This window comes from Carassius carassius, chromosome 3, assembly GCF_963082965.1.
Source record: "Carassius carassius chromosome 3, fCarCar2.1, whole genome shotgun sequence".
Lineage (NCBI taxonomy): Eukaryota > Metazoa > Chordata > Actinopteri > Cypriniformes > Cyprinidae > Carassius > Carassius carassius.
Window position 1 is genome coordinate 38,531,538 of NC_081757.1, and position 13,768 is coordinate 38,545,305.

The following is a 13,768-nucleotide window of genomic DNA, read 5'->3' on the forward strand; positions in this document are numbered from 1 at the left end:
ACAGTTCTGGAGGTGAGTGAGACTGTGAGATTGTGTGTTTATGACTGAAATAATTGAAGAAAGTTAAAGGCAGAAGTCATCTGGAGCTTCTAGTTGTCATGTAGGTGCTTGTTTAGGTGGCACATTTTTAGTGTGGCACTGTTTTTCTGCTCCGAGAATCTGCGTTACTCTTGGTACATCTCTAAACACATTATTTAAGCCTTTAGAAAGACATTTAAATGAGTTGTCATGATCAGCTACTAAATGTAATATACCCATATAGTATTATGCACGCTCCTTAAAGAAAGAGCTCACCTCAAAATTGAAAATCTGGCATCATTTACTCACCCTCATGGCATTCCAGACTCTTTCTTACTTCTATGGAACAGAAATGGAGATATTTCGCAGATTGTTCATGCTGCTCTTTTCCATACAGTGGCCCAGGGGGTGAGTAAACAGTGACTCGGATGCTTTTGTTTGGGATGAACTGTCTCAGTAAATCACCAGTTAATGTTCTGATGTTTAGGTCAAAACCAAGCATAATGACTTTAATTTCAAGCTAGTAATCAACAACAACAAAAAAATGATAAATTAATAATTCTTAGTGCCTTTTGTCGCATATCTGCACTGAGGACCAGAAGGCTTGTCAGTGTTTTTCTTTTTGTATTTCATCGAGAATAGACAATTTAATGTCTTAAAATCTTTTTGCTTACATATACCTCAGAAATGAAAATAGTGGTTGTGTCTAAAGTTGTATTAGTTGTGTGTGTATGTGAAGGTATGCTGTGTTTCATCTCCTCTTAAATTATTAATTAGGTGGCTTTATAGGGAATACATATAAAAACAACCAGTCTGATAGTAACTGTTCATGGCTTGCACTCATCATTGTTCCTCCTTTTTGAGTTGTTTCTTTAAATTAAAAGAATAGTTCACCAAAAAATGAAACTTTTGCTTATAACTTACACTCCAAGATGTAGATGAGTTTGTTTCTTCATTGGAACAGATTTGGAAAAATGTAGCATTATATCACTTGCTCACCAATGGATCCTCTGCAGTGAATGGGTGCCGTCAGACTGAAAGTCTAAACAGCTGATAAAAACATCAGAATAATTCACAAGTAATCCTCACCACTCCAGTCTATCAAGCCTGAAGGAGAGTACGTTTTCAGAAAAGTTTTATTTCTGAGTGAACTATTCCTTTAAGCGAGAATGGAATGACTTCCGCATGAGCAAAAATAACGAACCCACCTTCTATTTAGACCTACAAATTAAATGTTTTTTGCTTGTTTCTTTAATGTGCATGATATGAAAGGCACACATATATAACAGTATCTTTCCACGTTTTCCTGTTTATTTTAGGGATACGATTGTTTTCTTTGAAGACTTTCTAAAGTGTTAGTGGGTCCCCGCTCAAGACACACAAAAGCATATTGTTGATGTATAGTTTAAGATTGTAGACATGCTTTTATGTTGTGGTAGATTGCAAACACATAAAATCTGAATAAAATGTTGTGCAGAGCATTTCTATGGAGTGTTATTTGATCTTTATGCCATTAAAATGCTGCTCTGCCCATCATCCTCATAACATTTCACACGGCTCCTGTCTGATATTTTGCAGCAGAACTGGTTACACTGATTGATACATGACTGACACAACTTATTTATTTTCTTGATAACCCTAGAGGTTACTTACAAATGGCACTGAGAAATTAACAAAGCATCACTTTGCTCTTTCCAGTTAAAAATATTGTGGTCAGTGGCCTTTTCAAGGTTTTTTTTATTCAAAAATCTGAAATATGGCTGTGATTAAAAGTGTATTTGACCTTTCAGTGACCTACTGAAAATTAAATTTCAGTATCATTTATGTATCATGATTTTGCAATATGTATACTGTAATGAATTAACACTTCGTAATCATCGGGAAGAAGGAGGCGGGAACCGGCGGACAATCCAATAACATTTTAATAATGCAAAATAAACACAAAACAGCGCACCAGCCCCTCACGGACGACAGGTGCGCATAAAATTAAACCAAAACACAACTAAAAGCCCAGGCCTGGTCCTCTCTCGTCCTTCACTGTCATCGCTCCAGTTTTATATCCTTCCATCTCCTCTGTGGGACTCAAGACCGGTGGTGGGTCGCAGGTGTAGCGGATTTCCCAATCACTCCACCGGCCTCGCTCGTGTTCCCACATCCCTCGGCCCCGCCCCACTCGTTACATACCCCCATCGCCCCTAGCAGGCCGGGGGGTACCCTCGAGACTGCGCTCTACTCCACCACCCCCCCCCCTCCCCCTCCGGGGGGGACCGCTCACGGGGACCTGCGGGTAGGACAGACGAGGCGAGAGAAACGGAGATGGAAGGAGGAGTGACAGAGACGAGAGAGAGGAAAAAAAAATGTTGCTCGGCCCTCCACCGGCTGGGTGATCTCCTCCGCGGTGCCTGGCGGTGGCACTGGACGGCCCTCGGCACGACACTCCTCCGCCGCCCGGTGGACGGCGACGGCTCCTCCGGTTTTGGGCAGCCGGCAGGAGTCCCCCGTTCCCCATCGTATATATTTCTAAATACGATGGCTAAAACTTGGTAACTCTTCGGAGTATGGTTCCGTTTGTTCAAATAAACTATGTAGCTAACATGAAATAATAATGAAAAATAGCTTTAAGGCGATAATCTTAATAATCTTCATTACAAAATATATATATATATTAAAATCAAATGTTGTATCTGTAATATATTTAATGACCCTCAGCTAATAATAACAATAAACAGTTGCATTTTTATTAACTTACACTAACAAAGAATAATAACATGATGTAACAAATGTATTGCTTACTATTATTTAATGCATTAACATTAACTAATGGGCCCTTATTGTGAAGTGTTCCCTGAAATTTAAATGATTACTGACTGAAAATTTGTAGTTATGAGAGTTCATGAAATTTGTACTGATATTTCTGAATTAATTTTTCCTTTAACTCTAATCTTTTCAATGAACAAGTTAATATTTTTTTAATAAGTCAGTGTCCTTTCTGCAGCTTGAAAGCTTCAGTCAATATTTTTTTGTAATTGCATGGAAAATTCATTGAATTTGTTAATATTCATGATATATTCTCATGAAATGTATAAACGTATCTGTCAAAATCTTTTTCTTTTGAGAATGAGAAGTAGATGATCTGCAGGGCACATGTCATGTGTTTCAAAGACACGCAGTAAAAGATATTCCCTCTGGGCTGTTTGCTCTTTTTGCATCACGCCTTAAATTTAGCCGAGAACACTGAGCCCTGAACCAGACTTCCTTCTCTGATCAACAGCCCCTCTGTCTCCAACTCCAACTAAAATCAATGTGCAGCTATTCGTATCCTCAAGAGGTGTTTATGAACAAGTTATGCAACAAATTTGTTGAATACTTGGTGTAATTGATTCAAAATATATGAATCTTTAATTTCGATTAAATTAAAATGTTATTGAGCTTACGAACATTTCTTATTAAAACAAATGAAACTTTTAGATAAAAGTAAACAAAAAAAAAATACATTCTTCACACATTTTATTTGAAATATTTTAGATTAATTACAATACAAAGAGATTAAAATAATTTTGTATGACTTAATCAACATTTATGATTAAGTATACTAATTTTTAAAAAGAATTTGAAATATTTTGCATGGAATAAATTACTAAATTAAATTATATTACACTATTCAATTAATTAAATTATTTATGCATTTAAATAATTTATAATTAAATCTTATATTTCTTTTTTTGAAATGTTTCAGATGGAATACATTTGCAGCATTGCAAAACAAAAGTGAAGGAGAATGCTATGTAAATATAATACAATTTACTCTTTTTGAATATGTTTATTTTTGTTTGAAGTCTTTTTTCTGTGGATTATTCAAAATCTACTTTTGATAAATCACTGGTCAACAAACTGGTCAAAAGCAAGGAATTTATTTACAAACTGAAATATAATTGAATTAATTAGACTTTTTTAAATCCATGCCACACATAAGGTGTGGTAGTGAATGGATTTTCTTGTTGGGTTATGAATGGGTAGACTCCCAAATGAATTTCATGTTCTTCCCAAGTAAATATTTATGAATGGCTGGAAACAGGGTATTGGTTGTTGTGACTGGACTGAAGGCATTTCAATTCCCTTTAGGTACACAAAAACACAGAATGTCCAGCCAATAGCCTGTGAGTAAAAAAGGGAGAAAACTGTGGGACTTGTGCACTTTCTCTCAGTGATTTGCACAGCTCGTCTGTGACCATGACACAGTCTCTGCTTCTGCTGTTGGCAATCTGCTTCAGTGTCCTCCAGTCTGGATATGGCCATCCCTCTCGCTCCAAAAAAGCCGTTCCAGCTCGACAGAGAGGTAACTTTTATGTCAGGACTGCATGTATTTCCTTAGATGCATCAAACCCTTCAGAACTCTCAGATTCAGTCAAGCTTATAATGTATTGAATATTTGAGCTGACCTCTGGTGTGTCGTTCTTCTGTGTCGTTCTTCTGTTGAGATACAGCGACAGAGGACGAGGACATGAGGACACAAATTGACAAGCTGTGGCAGGAAGTCAATTCCCTGAAAGAGATGCAGGCACTGCAAACAGGTAAACAGGAGTGATTTCATTTAAAAAGCATGCTAATGCTGCAGATCATTACTTAATATTATGCCTGTTTCACAGTGCATATGGCAGCAGTGCATATGCATGTTAACAAATGAAAGTTGACATCAGAAGTGTCTCAGTGAAAGAGAAGTGCGGTTAATATTGTGGTGTATATTTCAAATCTTAAAGGTATTTTTTATAAAGCCACTTGCACATAATATAATATTAATGGAATATAATGCCACTTATGACTTACAAAGAGTACACTTACATACAATGTTTCTTAAATTTTTTTATTTGCTTTTTTTGGGACATTTTCTTTGATTAAAAAATATAACCAAAGTGTCCTCTGATGGAGGTAGTCTATGGAGGCTCCTGTGTTCGTAGGTGCATGAGAAAACACACCTCTTTGGCGCTGCAACTGTATATCTCCAGTAATTACAGACCGCTGCTTCTCACTCAGGGCTGTGTCAATGCTAATAGGTCAGAGATCGTCACAAATGGGTGAGACTTATTTCAGTGACGAGTAAAGAGGGAGAATCTGAAATAGCTTGTCCCGAGAGACTGTTTATAATTTATTGGGATTATAAAAAGTGAGTGGGTGGATTTTTACCATCATAGGCTGATTGTTTTCACTGTGGCCACACAACTGTGTTCAAACACCTTATAAAAGTAATTTTTGCATAATAGGTCCCTAATGTGTCTTATTACAGTAACAGTAAAAATGCTTCATAAATATAGCAATATTTTCGTCACTGTTTATTTGATATTCACATCGAAAGGCATGTGAGATACTGCTATATACCAGTGAACATGAGTGAATGCGGTTTTTTTATGTTTCAGTTTGCCTGCGTGGCATCAAAGCCCACAGGAAGTGTTACCTGCTTTCTGAGCAGGCCAAGCACTACCATGAGGCCAACGAGGACTGCATCGCACAGGGAGGGACCCTGGCCATACCTCGAGACATCAGCCAGAACCACGAACTCACAGACTATGTCAAACGCAGCTCACCCGCATCCAAAGATTTCTGGATCGGCATAACAGACATAGTGAAGGAAGGCCAGTATGTGGACGTGAACAGCCTGCCTGTCACATTCTTCCACTGGGATCGCTCCAAGAGAGAGCCGACCGGAGGGAAGAGAGAGAGCTGTGTCACGCTCTCACTGGCAGCTCAGGGAAAATGGCACGACGAGGTCTGTCGCAGTCAGAAGAAATACATCTGTGAATATCTGATCCCATGATGCGCATGACATCAAGATGCATGTTAAACGACAGCCTGTCATTAAGCTGCTCATTAAAAACGAAACACTCAGTTGTAATGTATGACGTGTCCTCTTTATTCATCAGAACAGTAGAGGAACACTAAACAGAAACTTGCTCAGGTTTACAGTGCTTGTTTTTCAGTGCAATAATATTGTGTTTTTTTTGTTTTTTTTGGGGGGGGGGGTAATGGTATCAAGTATCTTTTTTTTACATTTACAACATGAACATTTTGACTTTGCAATCAGATAATTCTGACAATTTAGAATATTTTGCACTATCAAAAAAAGATGACCATAAAAAAAAAAAAAAAAAAATTGAACAAGTTGTTTTTCAGATGAGGTAAAAACAAAGTGTGTATTTAGAATGAATTATATCAGACTTTTATTAGTTTGTTTGTTTATTTATTTATAAAACAAGAGGCAAGATTCCAACACTACAAACATAATGAAAGAAGATAAAACGTAAACCATAATGAATGATTATACAAGAATAAAATAAAATACAAAAATCACCCACTTTTATTTGAGTAAACATTAGAAGATTTTGTCCCAACATTTTTGTTAAGTTTAACTCATTACTAAATGAATTAAACCTAACAAATAAAAAATATACAGACATTTAATTAAAGAAAAAACTAATAAAAATGACAATAACACTACAAAATGATTAAAATGTTAACTAAAACTATAGCTGACTAAAATATAAAACCAGAATATTAAGAAATATAATAAATGATACAAAACACTAAGGTATATGGACCTTTTTATAATTTATACTTTTTAAATGGTTATTATTTTATTATAACTATAGAATTATAAATGCTGGGAAAGAAAATAACACATTAAAACTACATAAGCATACATTTTATATGTATATATATATATATATATATATATAAAACTGACCTTTTGCATGTATACATACATATACATATAGCCTATATATATATATATATATATATATATATATATATATATATATCAATGTATCTATATATATCAATATATCAATATATATCAATCACATGCAAAGGTCAGTGATATAATGACAGCAGACTTCACTCAAAAGGTTGAAGTGTGCCCTCAGGACAAGTTTTATATTTCATAACTATCATGCAAAGTCTCTTATTACATCACAATATTTCCACTTTTCACTAACTGCCAGTTAACTGCGCGTGCAGCTGTTTTATAACGCACGCAGACACAGTGTTGTCGGAAGTGACGCAGATTGATGTAAAGTCTCGCGAAAGTGCGCCGCGGCCATTTTTCCTCCATTGATTGCTGTTTTTGCTTACAGTCCAAGCAGAAAGAAAGTAGCACAGATTAAACCGGATTAACGGTCATTTAGCTCAAAAGTAGTTTCTTCGACATCGCCTGGTTTTGCCTAACTCACTCACAATGGTGTCTCGAAGGGCCTCGCGGAGCTCCTGTTGACAGCAGACCGCGGCTGAGGATCCGAGGGAGATGATGGTGCCCAGCGAAGAACAGCAGCTTGTGCCCAAAGAGGTGAGAGATGATCCACCTATAAAATAACACATGGGAATCACACCATCAGCTCTGTAGATCGCATAATGAGCCAGGAACTCGCGTTTAGATAAGTGTAGAGAGAGACGTGAAAGTGCGTGTCAGTGTTGAGCTCAGCGGCTAGCAGCAGCTCTGCTAACTATCTGTCAACAAGTCCTTCCAACTGATTAAATACGGTAATAACAACTCAAATCCGGTGATTTATGTGATTAATAACTCGGATAACATGTTGTCGTGTGTGCTGTCCGACTGTTTACTTTTCACACAGCCTGAAAAAGTGTCCTGCTGGAGAGAGTTTAGGGAGGTGCTAAAGTGTGCGCCATAGTTTGTGTTAGCAGCACAGATTAGACTGCCCGATTTAATCCACATCACTTCGTTCATGGACGATTCGGAATAGATTGATAGTTCAGGTATTTTAGGACTGCTTTCTAACGTTTCTTTCATCTCTAAAAGACCGTGCATTGTCAACACACGTTAAATCCGATTTTAATCAAGAACAAGTTTACCTTGCAACCTGTTCTGGTCAATTCAAACACACATTACATTATTTGTGGACAGGATTCAGATCAGATGGGAATCGGGACACTTTTGGACCCTTAACTGTCAGGATGTTTATTTTTAAGACTTTGTGCTAACTGATTAATAACTCATTCAAGTTATTTTGGTAAAATCATTCCTTATTATTAGCAAGGACAGCCTGTATTTCTGGAATGCCTAAAGTAATTTCTGGAAATAATGACAAATATCACGGTACTTGTATATTACTCCATGGCACTTCAAAGAAAACTAGTACTTGGTAGTAAAAACTAGTGGTTGACCAATTTGATGGCCAATATAATGCAGACAGGTATGATATCCACACGTTTTAATACATTTTTAAAGATGGCAAATAACAAATGATGTAATGAAGTTTATGCTTATTTTACATAAAATTTACTGACTTTAATAAGATTTTACCAGAAAAGATTAAAACATTTATTTCTTATGCTAATTTAAACAATCGCGTGTAATTTTAATTTCTGTATTTTTCTGTTTGCTTGGTTTTGTATTTTGTGTTCATGTAACTTGTATTATTGCAACTCTTGTTTTGGCCGTGAAGAGAGCTTTAGATGGCAATAAAAATGATTTCTACAACTCGACAATATTTACTAAATTAGAAATAAATTTAAAATGGAAAAATAATAGAAAAAAATCTCTTACTCGTCATTTTTACAATTATTTATTAAAATAATGATTTTTATTTTAGATGGCAGCTTCCTGATTTTTTCAGAACTCGACTGAAATTTTAACAAATTAAAAACAACTACACATGCACTCTTCAGAACATCTAACATGTTTGCGATGTTTGTGGAATTAAATATTTATTAAAAGTTCAAAGACTTGCTTAAATGAAATGTGCTTTCACTGAACGCCGATTGGTATTTGAGAGAGCATTATTGCTGTATCAATAATAATGGAAAGTCAAACACTATAATGCTTTTTTATACACCATTTACCTTCTATGTTTAATATTTCTGATAATCATTTATTAGACTGAACTGTTCAACAAAAATATCAGACTAATGAAGACAGAGAATGGCTGTCAGAATAAAAGTTTCCCTTCTTACACTTAACAGCCAAACAGAAAAACAAACTGCCCGATGCAGAAGGAAAAAAAAAATTATATGATAGCATGCTATCATCCTTGCTGATATTATATATATCGGGAGACCACTGTTATTACTATTTTTACTACTGTTATTAATATTATTACTACTATTATTATTTATTTTTTTGGCAAATGTTTCTTAGTTTCAACATTTATGATTGTTATTGTGGGTGATTAAGTTCATTGCATCAGGTATTCCGACTAAATTCAGAGCAGGATTAATCTATTCAAACACATAACAACAATAAAAAAGTAATTTGACTTTAGCCTGAAATGAATGAGTCTGTTTGATCCTGTTTGATCTAATAAAATGGTCTGCAGGATTACCACATGAATCTGTCTCAGTCTTTTATAGCTGGATGCAACACTCCCTCCCACGCTCTTCCTCTGGGATGTGACAACACCTGCTGGAAATCATTGATTAGTCAGCACTAAAGTTTCTAGTTCTATTTTCTCTCTTGTGCAAGATTACCAGATTACCTTCATAGCACACGGAGCCTTTTTTTTCACCTAGTTGAGGCATTTATCCTGCGCTGAATGATGTGTGGACCAGGGTTCATGGGATCACAGTACACCACTATAACCATGACACTAGAGCTGCATCATTAATCAAAATAAAACCAAAACTGCAACAAGGCTTAGTGTGATTTTCAAATCACAAATGCTGTGATTTTTTTTTTATTTCTTTTTATGCGCTGTGTGTTTCAGAGTGTTCTCACACGTGAACAGCTCATTATCCACCGTGTTTTCATCTTCTCAAAGCACCTCGATTCGCAGCAAATTCTGCTCCACACGAACCCCATCTCTGCATGAGGCAGTTTAGGCATCTTAAACATGGATTTTGTAAAGCAACATGTGCCAACCATCTTCAAATACTAGAGAGAAGTGCTTGTCAACAGAAGAGAAGCTTCAAGGGCACCCTGCGGTTTTCCATCAAAAAAAAAGTTTGACGGTGTAACATTTGTAAATGAGGAAATTAAGACACCTATTAATATTAGTAATTTATATTAAAAAATTATATATGTCACTGCCAAATATATATTTTTAAACATTTAGAATACCATTTTTTAATTGAGTAATAATTGTTGTTATTTTATAGACATATAAAACCCTAACCAATTTTAGCCAAATTGTGCAGCCCTACACAAAGCATAGCAACCCGGATTTTTTAAAATCACATTTTAAATTGCAACCACAATTTGTAGAAGGGGTTTATTTTTTGCAAAGGTGTTTATGTGCAGCAAACTTCCGTATTATGTATGTTTCTGGTCTTTTGTATGTTATACGTTAAATATGATGCTCTTTTAATATCTCATTTGGATATTAAAATTAAATAAAATACCACCACCACCACCAATACAAAAAACCCAACTAGCTAGGTTAGCTGATTTGATATCCATTAAAGTCCATATATCATCAGTTCATACTGCTGTTAACACTTTCTCCATCAAACAGATGCAATGAGTCTGGTGACATTCCCCATTAGATTTGTTCCCCCACATCATACAGGCCTACATGGCACCATTGATCAAAGCACTTAACCTCGCGTTGCTTCAAGAATGACGTTCCTGCAGATCTCGACTATTGTAAATCACATCACATCAAACCATTCACCAAATAACATCAGATAAAGCCCAATTTGTGGCTGCGGTTGCTGAGGCCCCCGAAGTGCAGGCCAGAGATGCTGAGCTCTCTCTCTCTTCATTTTCAATCTGGCTTGTTTTAATCTGCTCAGGATGGGCTCTTAGTAATCAAGACCGTCCAATGTCAGCGGGCATTCAGGCAGGACATCTTCTAATGATGTCACTGTCCACTTCACTCTCTGCACATATCTCAAAATTTCAAACAACTCTGCCTCTGTCCCACTGCCACACAAAGGCCAGGCCCAGAGAACATCTGCTGCCTTTAGATAGAAGAGGAATGTTTAGCATTCTAGCAAACAGGAAGACAAAACATAAAGCCAGTAAAGTTTCACAATAGCTTTTTGAAGTGAACTGTCTTTCGGGTCAAAATCAGCTTATGCGGAGCTCCTATTATGGTGCGTGGTTGTAGGGTCTGCTGGCTGTTTCAAAGGACCACCTGCTAAAAGTAATTAAGCTGTTTGACAGAAGGCTTGAGGGTGACTCATGCCCAGCAAGGGTGAGGCACATTTATACATTAAGGCCTCACTAGCATTTTTTTCAAAGTAAATATCTTATAGGTCTGGTTTATGTAAATGTAGTAATCTATTTAAAATCTATTTAAAAAAAACTCATGAATCCAAAGTGCTGTAGTTACCCTATGAATGAAAAGCTCTGTAGTTTTAGTGTTGTGTTGAGATGATTTGCTGCCCGCATCATATTCTTTAAAAGGAATGCAGATGTTAACAGGTAAACAAAGGTGGATTCATTGGGGTAACATCCGCCTTTACTTGTTATGTCCTACTATGTAGAATAAAAACAGGCTGGGTGACTTTCTCTTTAAAGTCAACCTATACAAACAGTGCAAGTAGTTTCCCTAAATAGTAATCAGGTGCTTGCTTTGGGCCTTTGATTCAGGTGCTGTGATGGTGTTCAAAGGGACTGGAAATGCTAAGCAGGATCTGAGGCCCCACTGGCCCCTCTCGCTCTCTCTCTCTCTCTCAGTCGGTCTCTCTTGCTCTTTTTCCATCAGTTGGCATCTGTGTGCCAGGTAGAAATCTTTGTTATATCTTACTTCTGCTATTGATGTATTCCACATTGCACCACAAGCTCACCGTTTTTATCACACCCCCACGGGACCAGAACATGAGCTAAATTACAACTCCGGTCTGCATCCAACCTGGGAACCTACGCTGGAAATGTGTCGAAATGTTTGATTCGCTAGGCTGCTTAGTCCCAGAGTGTAGCAGTATTCATGTAGCTACAGTTTCTGACTGGAAAAAAAAAAAAAAAAAAAAAAAAAATATATATATATATATTTAACCCTTTTGACTATATAGGCAGTATAGGAAGGTATATTACTCAGTCATCATTGGAAAACCTGGAAATATTTTTACAAATTATTTTTCGGACCTGGAAATGCCATGGACATTAAAGGGTTAGTTCACCAAAAAAAAAAAATTTACCCCATGATTTACTTACCCACAAGCCATCCTAGATGTATATGACTTTCTTCTTTCAGACTACTACAATCAGAGCTATATTAAATAATGTTCAGGCTAATTCATGCTTTATAATGGGAGTGGATGGTAGCCCAAAATTTGAAGTCCAATAAACTGTCCATACGGCTCTGTAAAGGCCTTCGCGTTCACAAGCGAGTGGTTTCCAGTTTGTTAACGTAGGATGTGGGCATAGTGTAAACTCTGGTGAGAATATGCTAGTCTAGTGAGAAACCAGTTTTGTTTACAGCAAAGGAAAACCAGTGTCCTCTTGGCTTATATTGAAATTCTCCAACATTTTTCTTTACAAATCCTCATTTTGTACTACTTATTCGTGACTAGGGATGGGACGGTATGAAAATTTAATATCACGATTATAGTGACTAAAATTATCACGATTATCAATATTATCACGGTTTTGTTGAAACGAGATGAAAGTGTTCAAAAATAGTTGATGCTCACACTGAAAACATTTCAGCAAGTTTTATATTTAATAATCAACAAACAACTAATAAAACAAGCAACTCTATGCACTTAATTTAAAGAAAGATTAAATTCTGTGGCATTTCCTTCCTTACAATGAAAAGTGTAGAAGCATAGAAAAGTCACTGACTTTCGCCATTCCTTCTCGAAAAAAAACAAAAAAAACATTGTGCGCTGCGCTTGCGTCAGACTGTTGCTGGCTGGACATGATTTAATAGTGAGTTATTAAAACCGCGATAATCAAACACGGTTTTAATGATAATTCATTTTTAAACGATATTACTAACCTTCAGCACATTTTATCACGGTTATCAATAAAACCGGTTATCGTCCCATCCCTATTCGTGACCGTTGTTTTTTGCACTCTCCTCTGCTCTTCCATGTTCGTCAATTTTGCGTTTGTCACCGCGTTTATCTTCGACATCACTCTCTCATGAATGTGCGTACTACAGTAAGTAGATGTTAGAGTTGTAAATATGGATATTTTTCTTACACAAAAGGCCTTACAGAAAGCCTTTATAACCACCGGAGCTGTGTGGACTTCTTTCATAATGGATTGGATACATTTTTTGGACTTCAAATTCTGGGCCACCATCCCCTCCCATTATAAAGCTTGGAAGAGACAAGATGTTTTTTAATATAACCCTGTTTTTATTCATATGAAAGAAGAATGTCATCGACACCTAGGATGGCTTGAGGATGAGTAAATCATGGGGTAATTTTCATTTTTGGGTGAACTATCCCTTTAATAGACCTTAAAATAATGGAAAAGACATTGACGTTTTTTTATAGTGAATATAAATTTTTCATGTTATGTAGGGATGTCCAGATCCGATCACGTGATCGGAAATCGGGCCCGATCGCGTGGTTTCAGACTCGATCGGAATCGGACGTTACCTCCCGATCAGGACTCGGATATATATATATTCTCATTAATTTTTAACACATCTTTTGTAATGCGGTGGCACAGAGTTGGACCCTTTTGACTCCACACAGAAACAGAAACGCGTGCGGCATGACATCACTTTGTTTTCAAGAGCTGGTATGAATAAATATAGATTCAAACTCAAAGAGACATGATAGTTTGCACATGACCTGATATTTCATTCGGACCCAGGATACAGCGAGATGAACATCACAGAGCGCT

At 36.5% G+C, this 13,768-nt stretch overlaps 3 protein-coding genes across 5 annotated transcripts in view; all 3 read left to right on the top strand.

Annotated features, from left to right (window-relative positions):
• Window positions 1-1,499, top strand: part of LOC132126471 (synaptic vesicle membrane protein VAT-1 homolog-like) — a 32,921-nt gene extending 31,422 nt beyond the window's left edge. The window contains exon 10 of the mRNA XM_059537728.1: window positions 13-1,499. The gene's annotated coding sequence lies outside the window, so the exon portion shown is untranslated. The remainder of the gene's footprint in view (window positions 1-12) is intronic.
• A 2,665-nt stretch (window positions 1,500-4,164) lies between these two features.
• clec3a (C-type lectin domain family 3, member A) lies at window positions 4,165-5,905 on the top strand. Of its 2 annotated transcripts, none has more exons than XM_059523618.1 (3): window positions 4,165-4,354; window positions 4,497-4,589; window positions 5,430-5,905. In XM_059523618.1, the coding sequence occupies exons 1-3, from the start codon at window positions 4,249-4,251 to the stop codon at window positions 5,825-5,827; spliced, it is 597 nt and encodes a 198-aa protein (XP_059379601.1). In that variant the 5' UTR covers window positions 4,165-4,248; the 3' UTR covers window positions 5,828-5,905. The 2 variants fall into 2 exon arrangements, with proteins under 2 accessions (XP_059379601.1, XP_059379607.1); XM_059523624.1 differs by having other exon boundaries at window positions 4,169-4,354; window positions 4,503-4,589.
• A 1,162-nt stretch (window positions 5,906-7,067) lies between these two features.
• The window catches only part of usp47 (ubiquitin specific peptidase 47), a 41,427-nt gene continuing 34,726 nt past the window's right edge, over window positions 7,068-13,768 (top strand). For both annotated transcript variants that reach the window (XM_059537738.1, XM_059537746.1), the window contains exon 1: window positions 7,068-7,354. In XM_059537738.1, the coding sequence (XP_059393721.1) occupies window positions 7,313-7,354 (42 nt within the window). In that variant the 5' untranslated portion in view covers window positions 7,068-7,312. The remainder of the gene's footprint in view (window positions 7,355-13,768) is intronic.

What these genes read in the sequence shown, in the direction of transcription:
- clec3a (XM_059523618.1), top strand. Translation starts at nt 4,249, where the DNA reads ATGACACAGTCTCTGCTTCTGCTGTTGGCAATCTGCTTCAGTGTCCTC. An exon ending in CGTTCCAGCTCGACAGAGAG is followed by an intron (nt 4,355 to 4,496) that starts GTAACTTTTATG and finishes TCTTCTGTTGAG; the next exon opens with ATACAGCGACAGAGGACGAG. An exon ending in GATGCAGGCACTGCAAACAG is followed by an intron (nt 4,590 to 5,429) that starts GTAAACAGGAGT and finishes TTTATGTTTCAG; the next exon opens with TTTGCCTGCGTGGCATCAAA.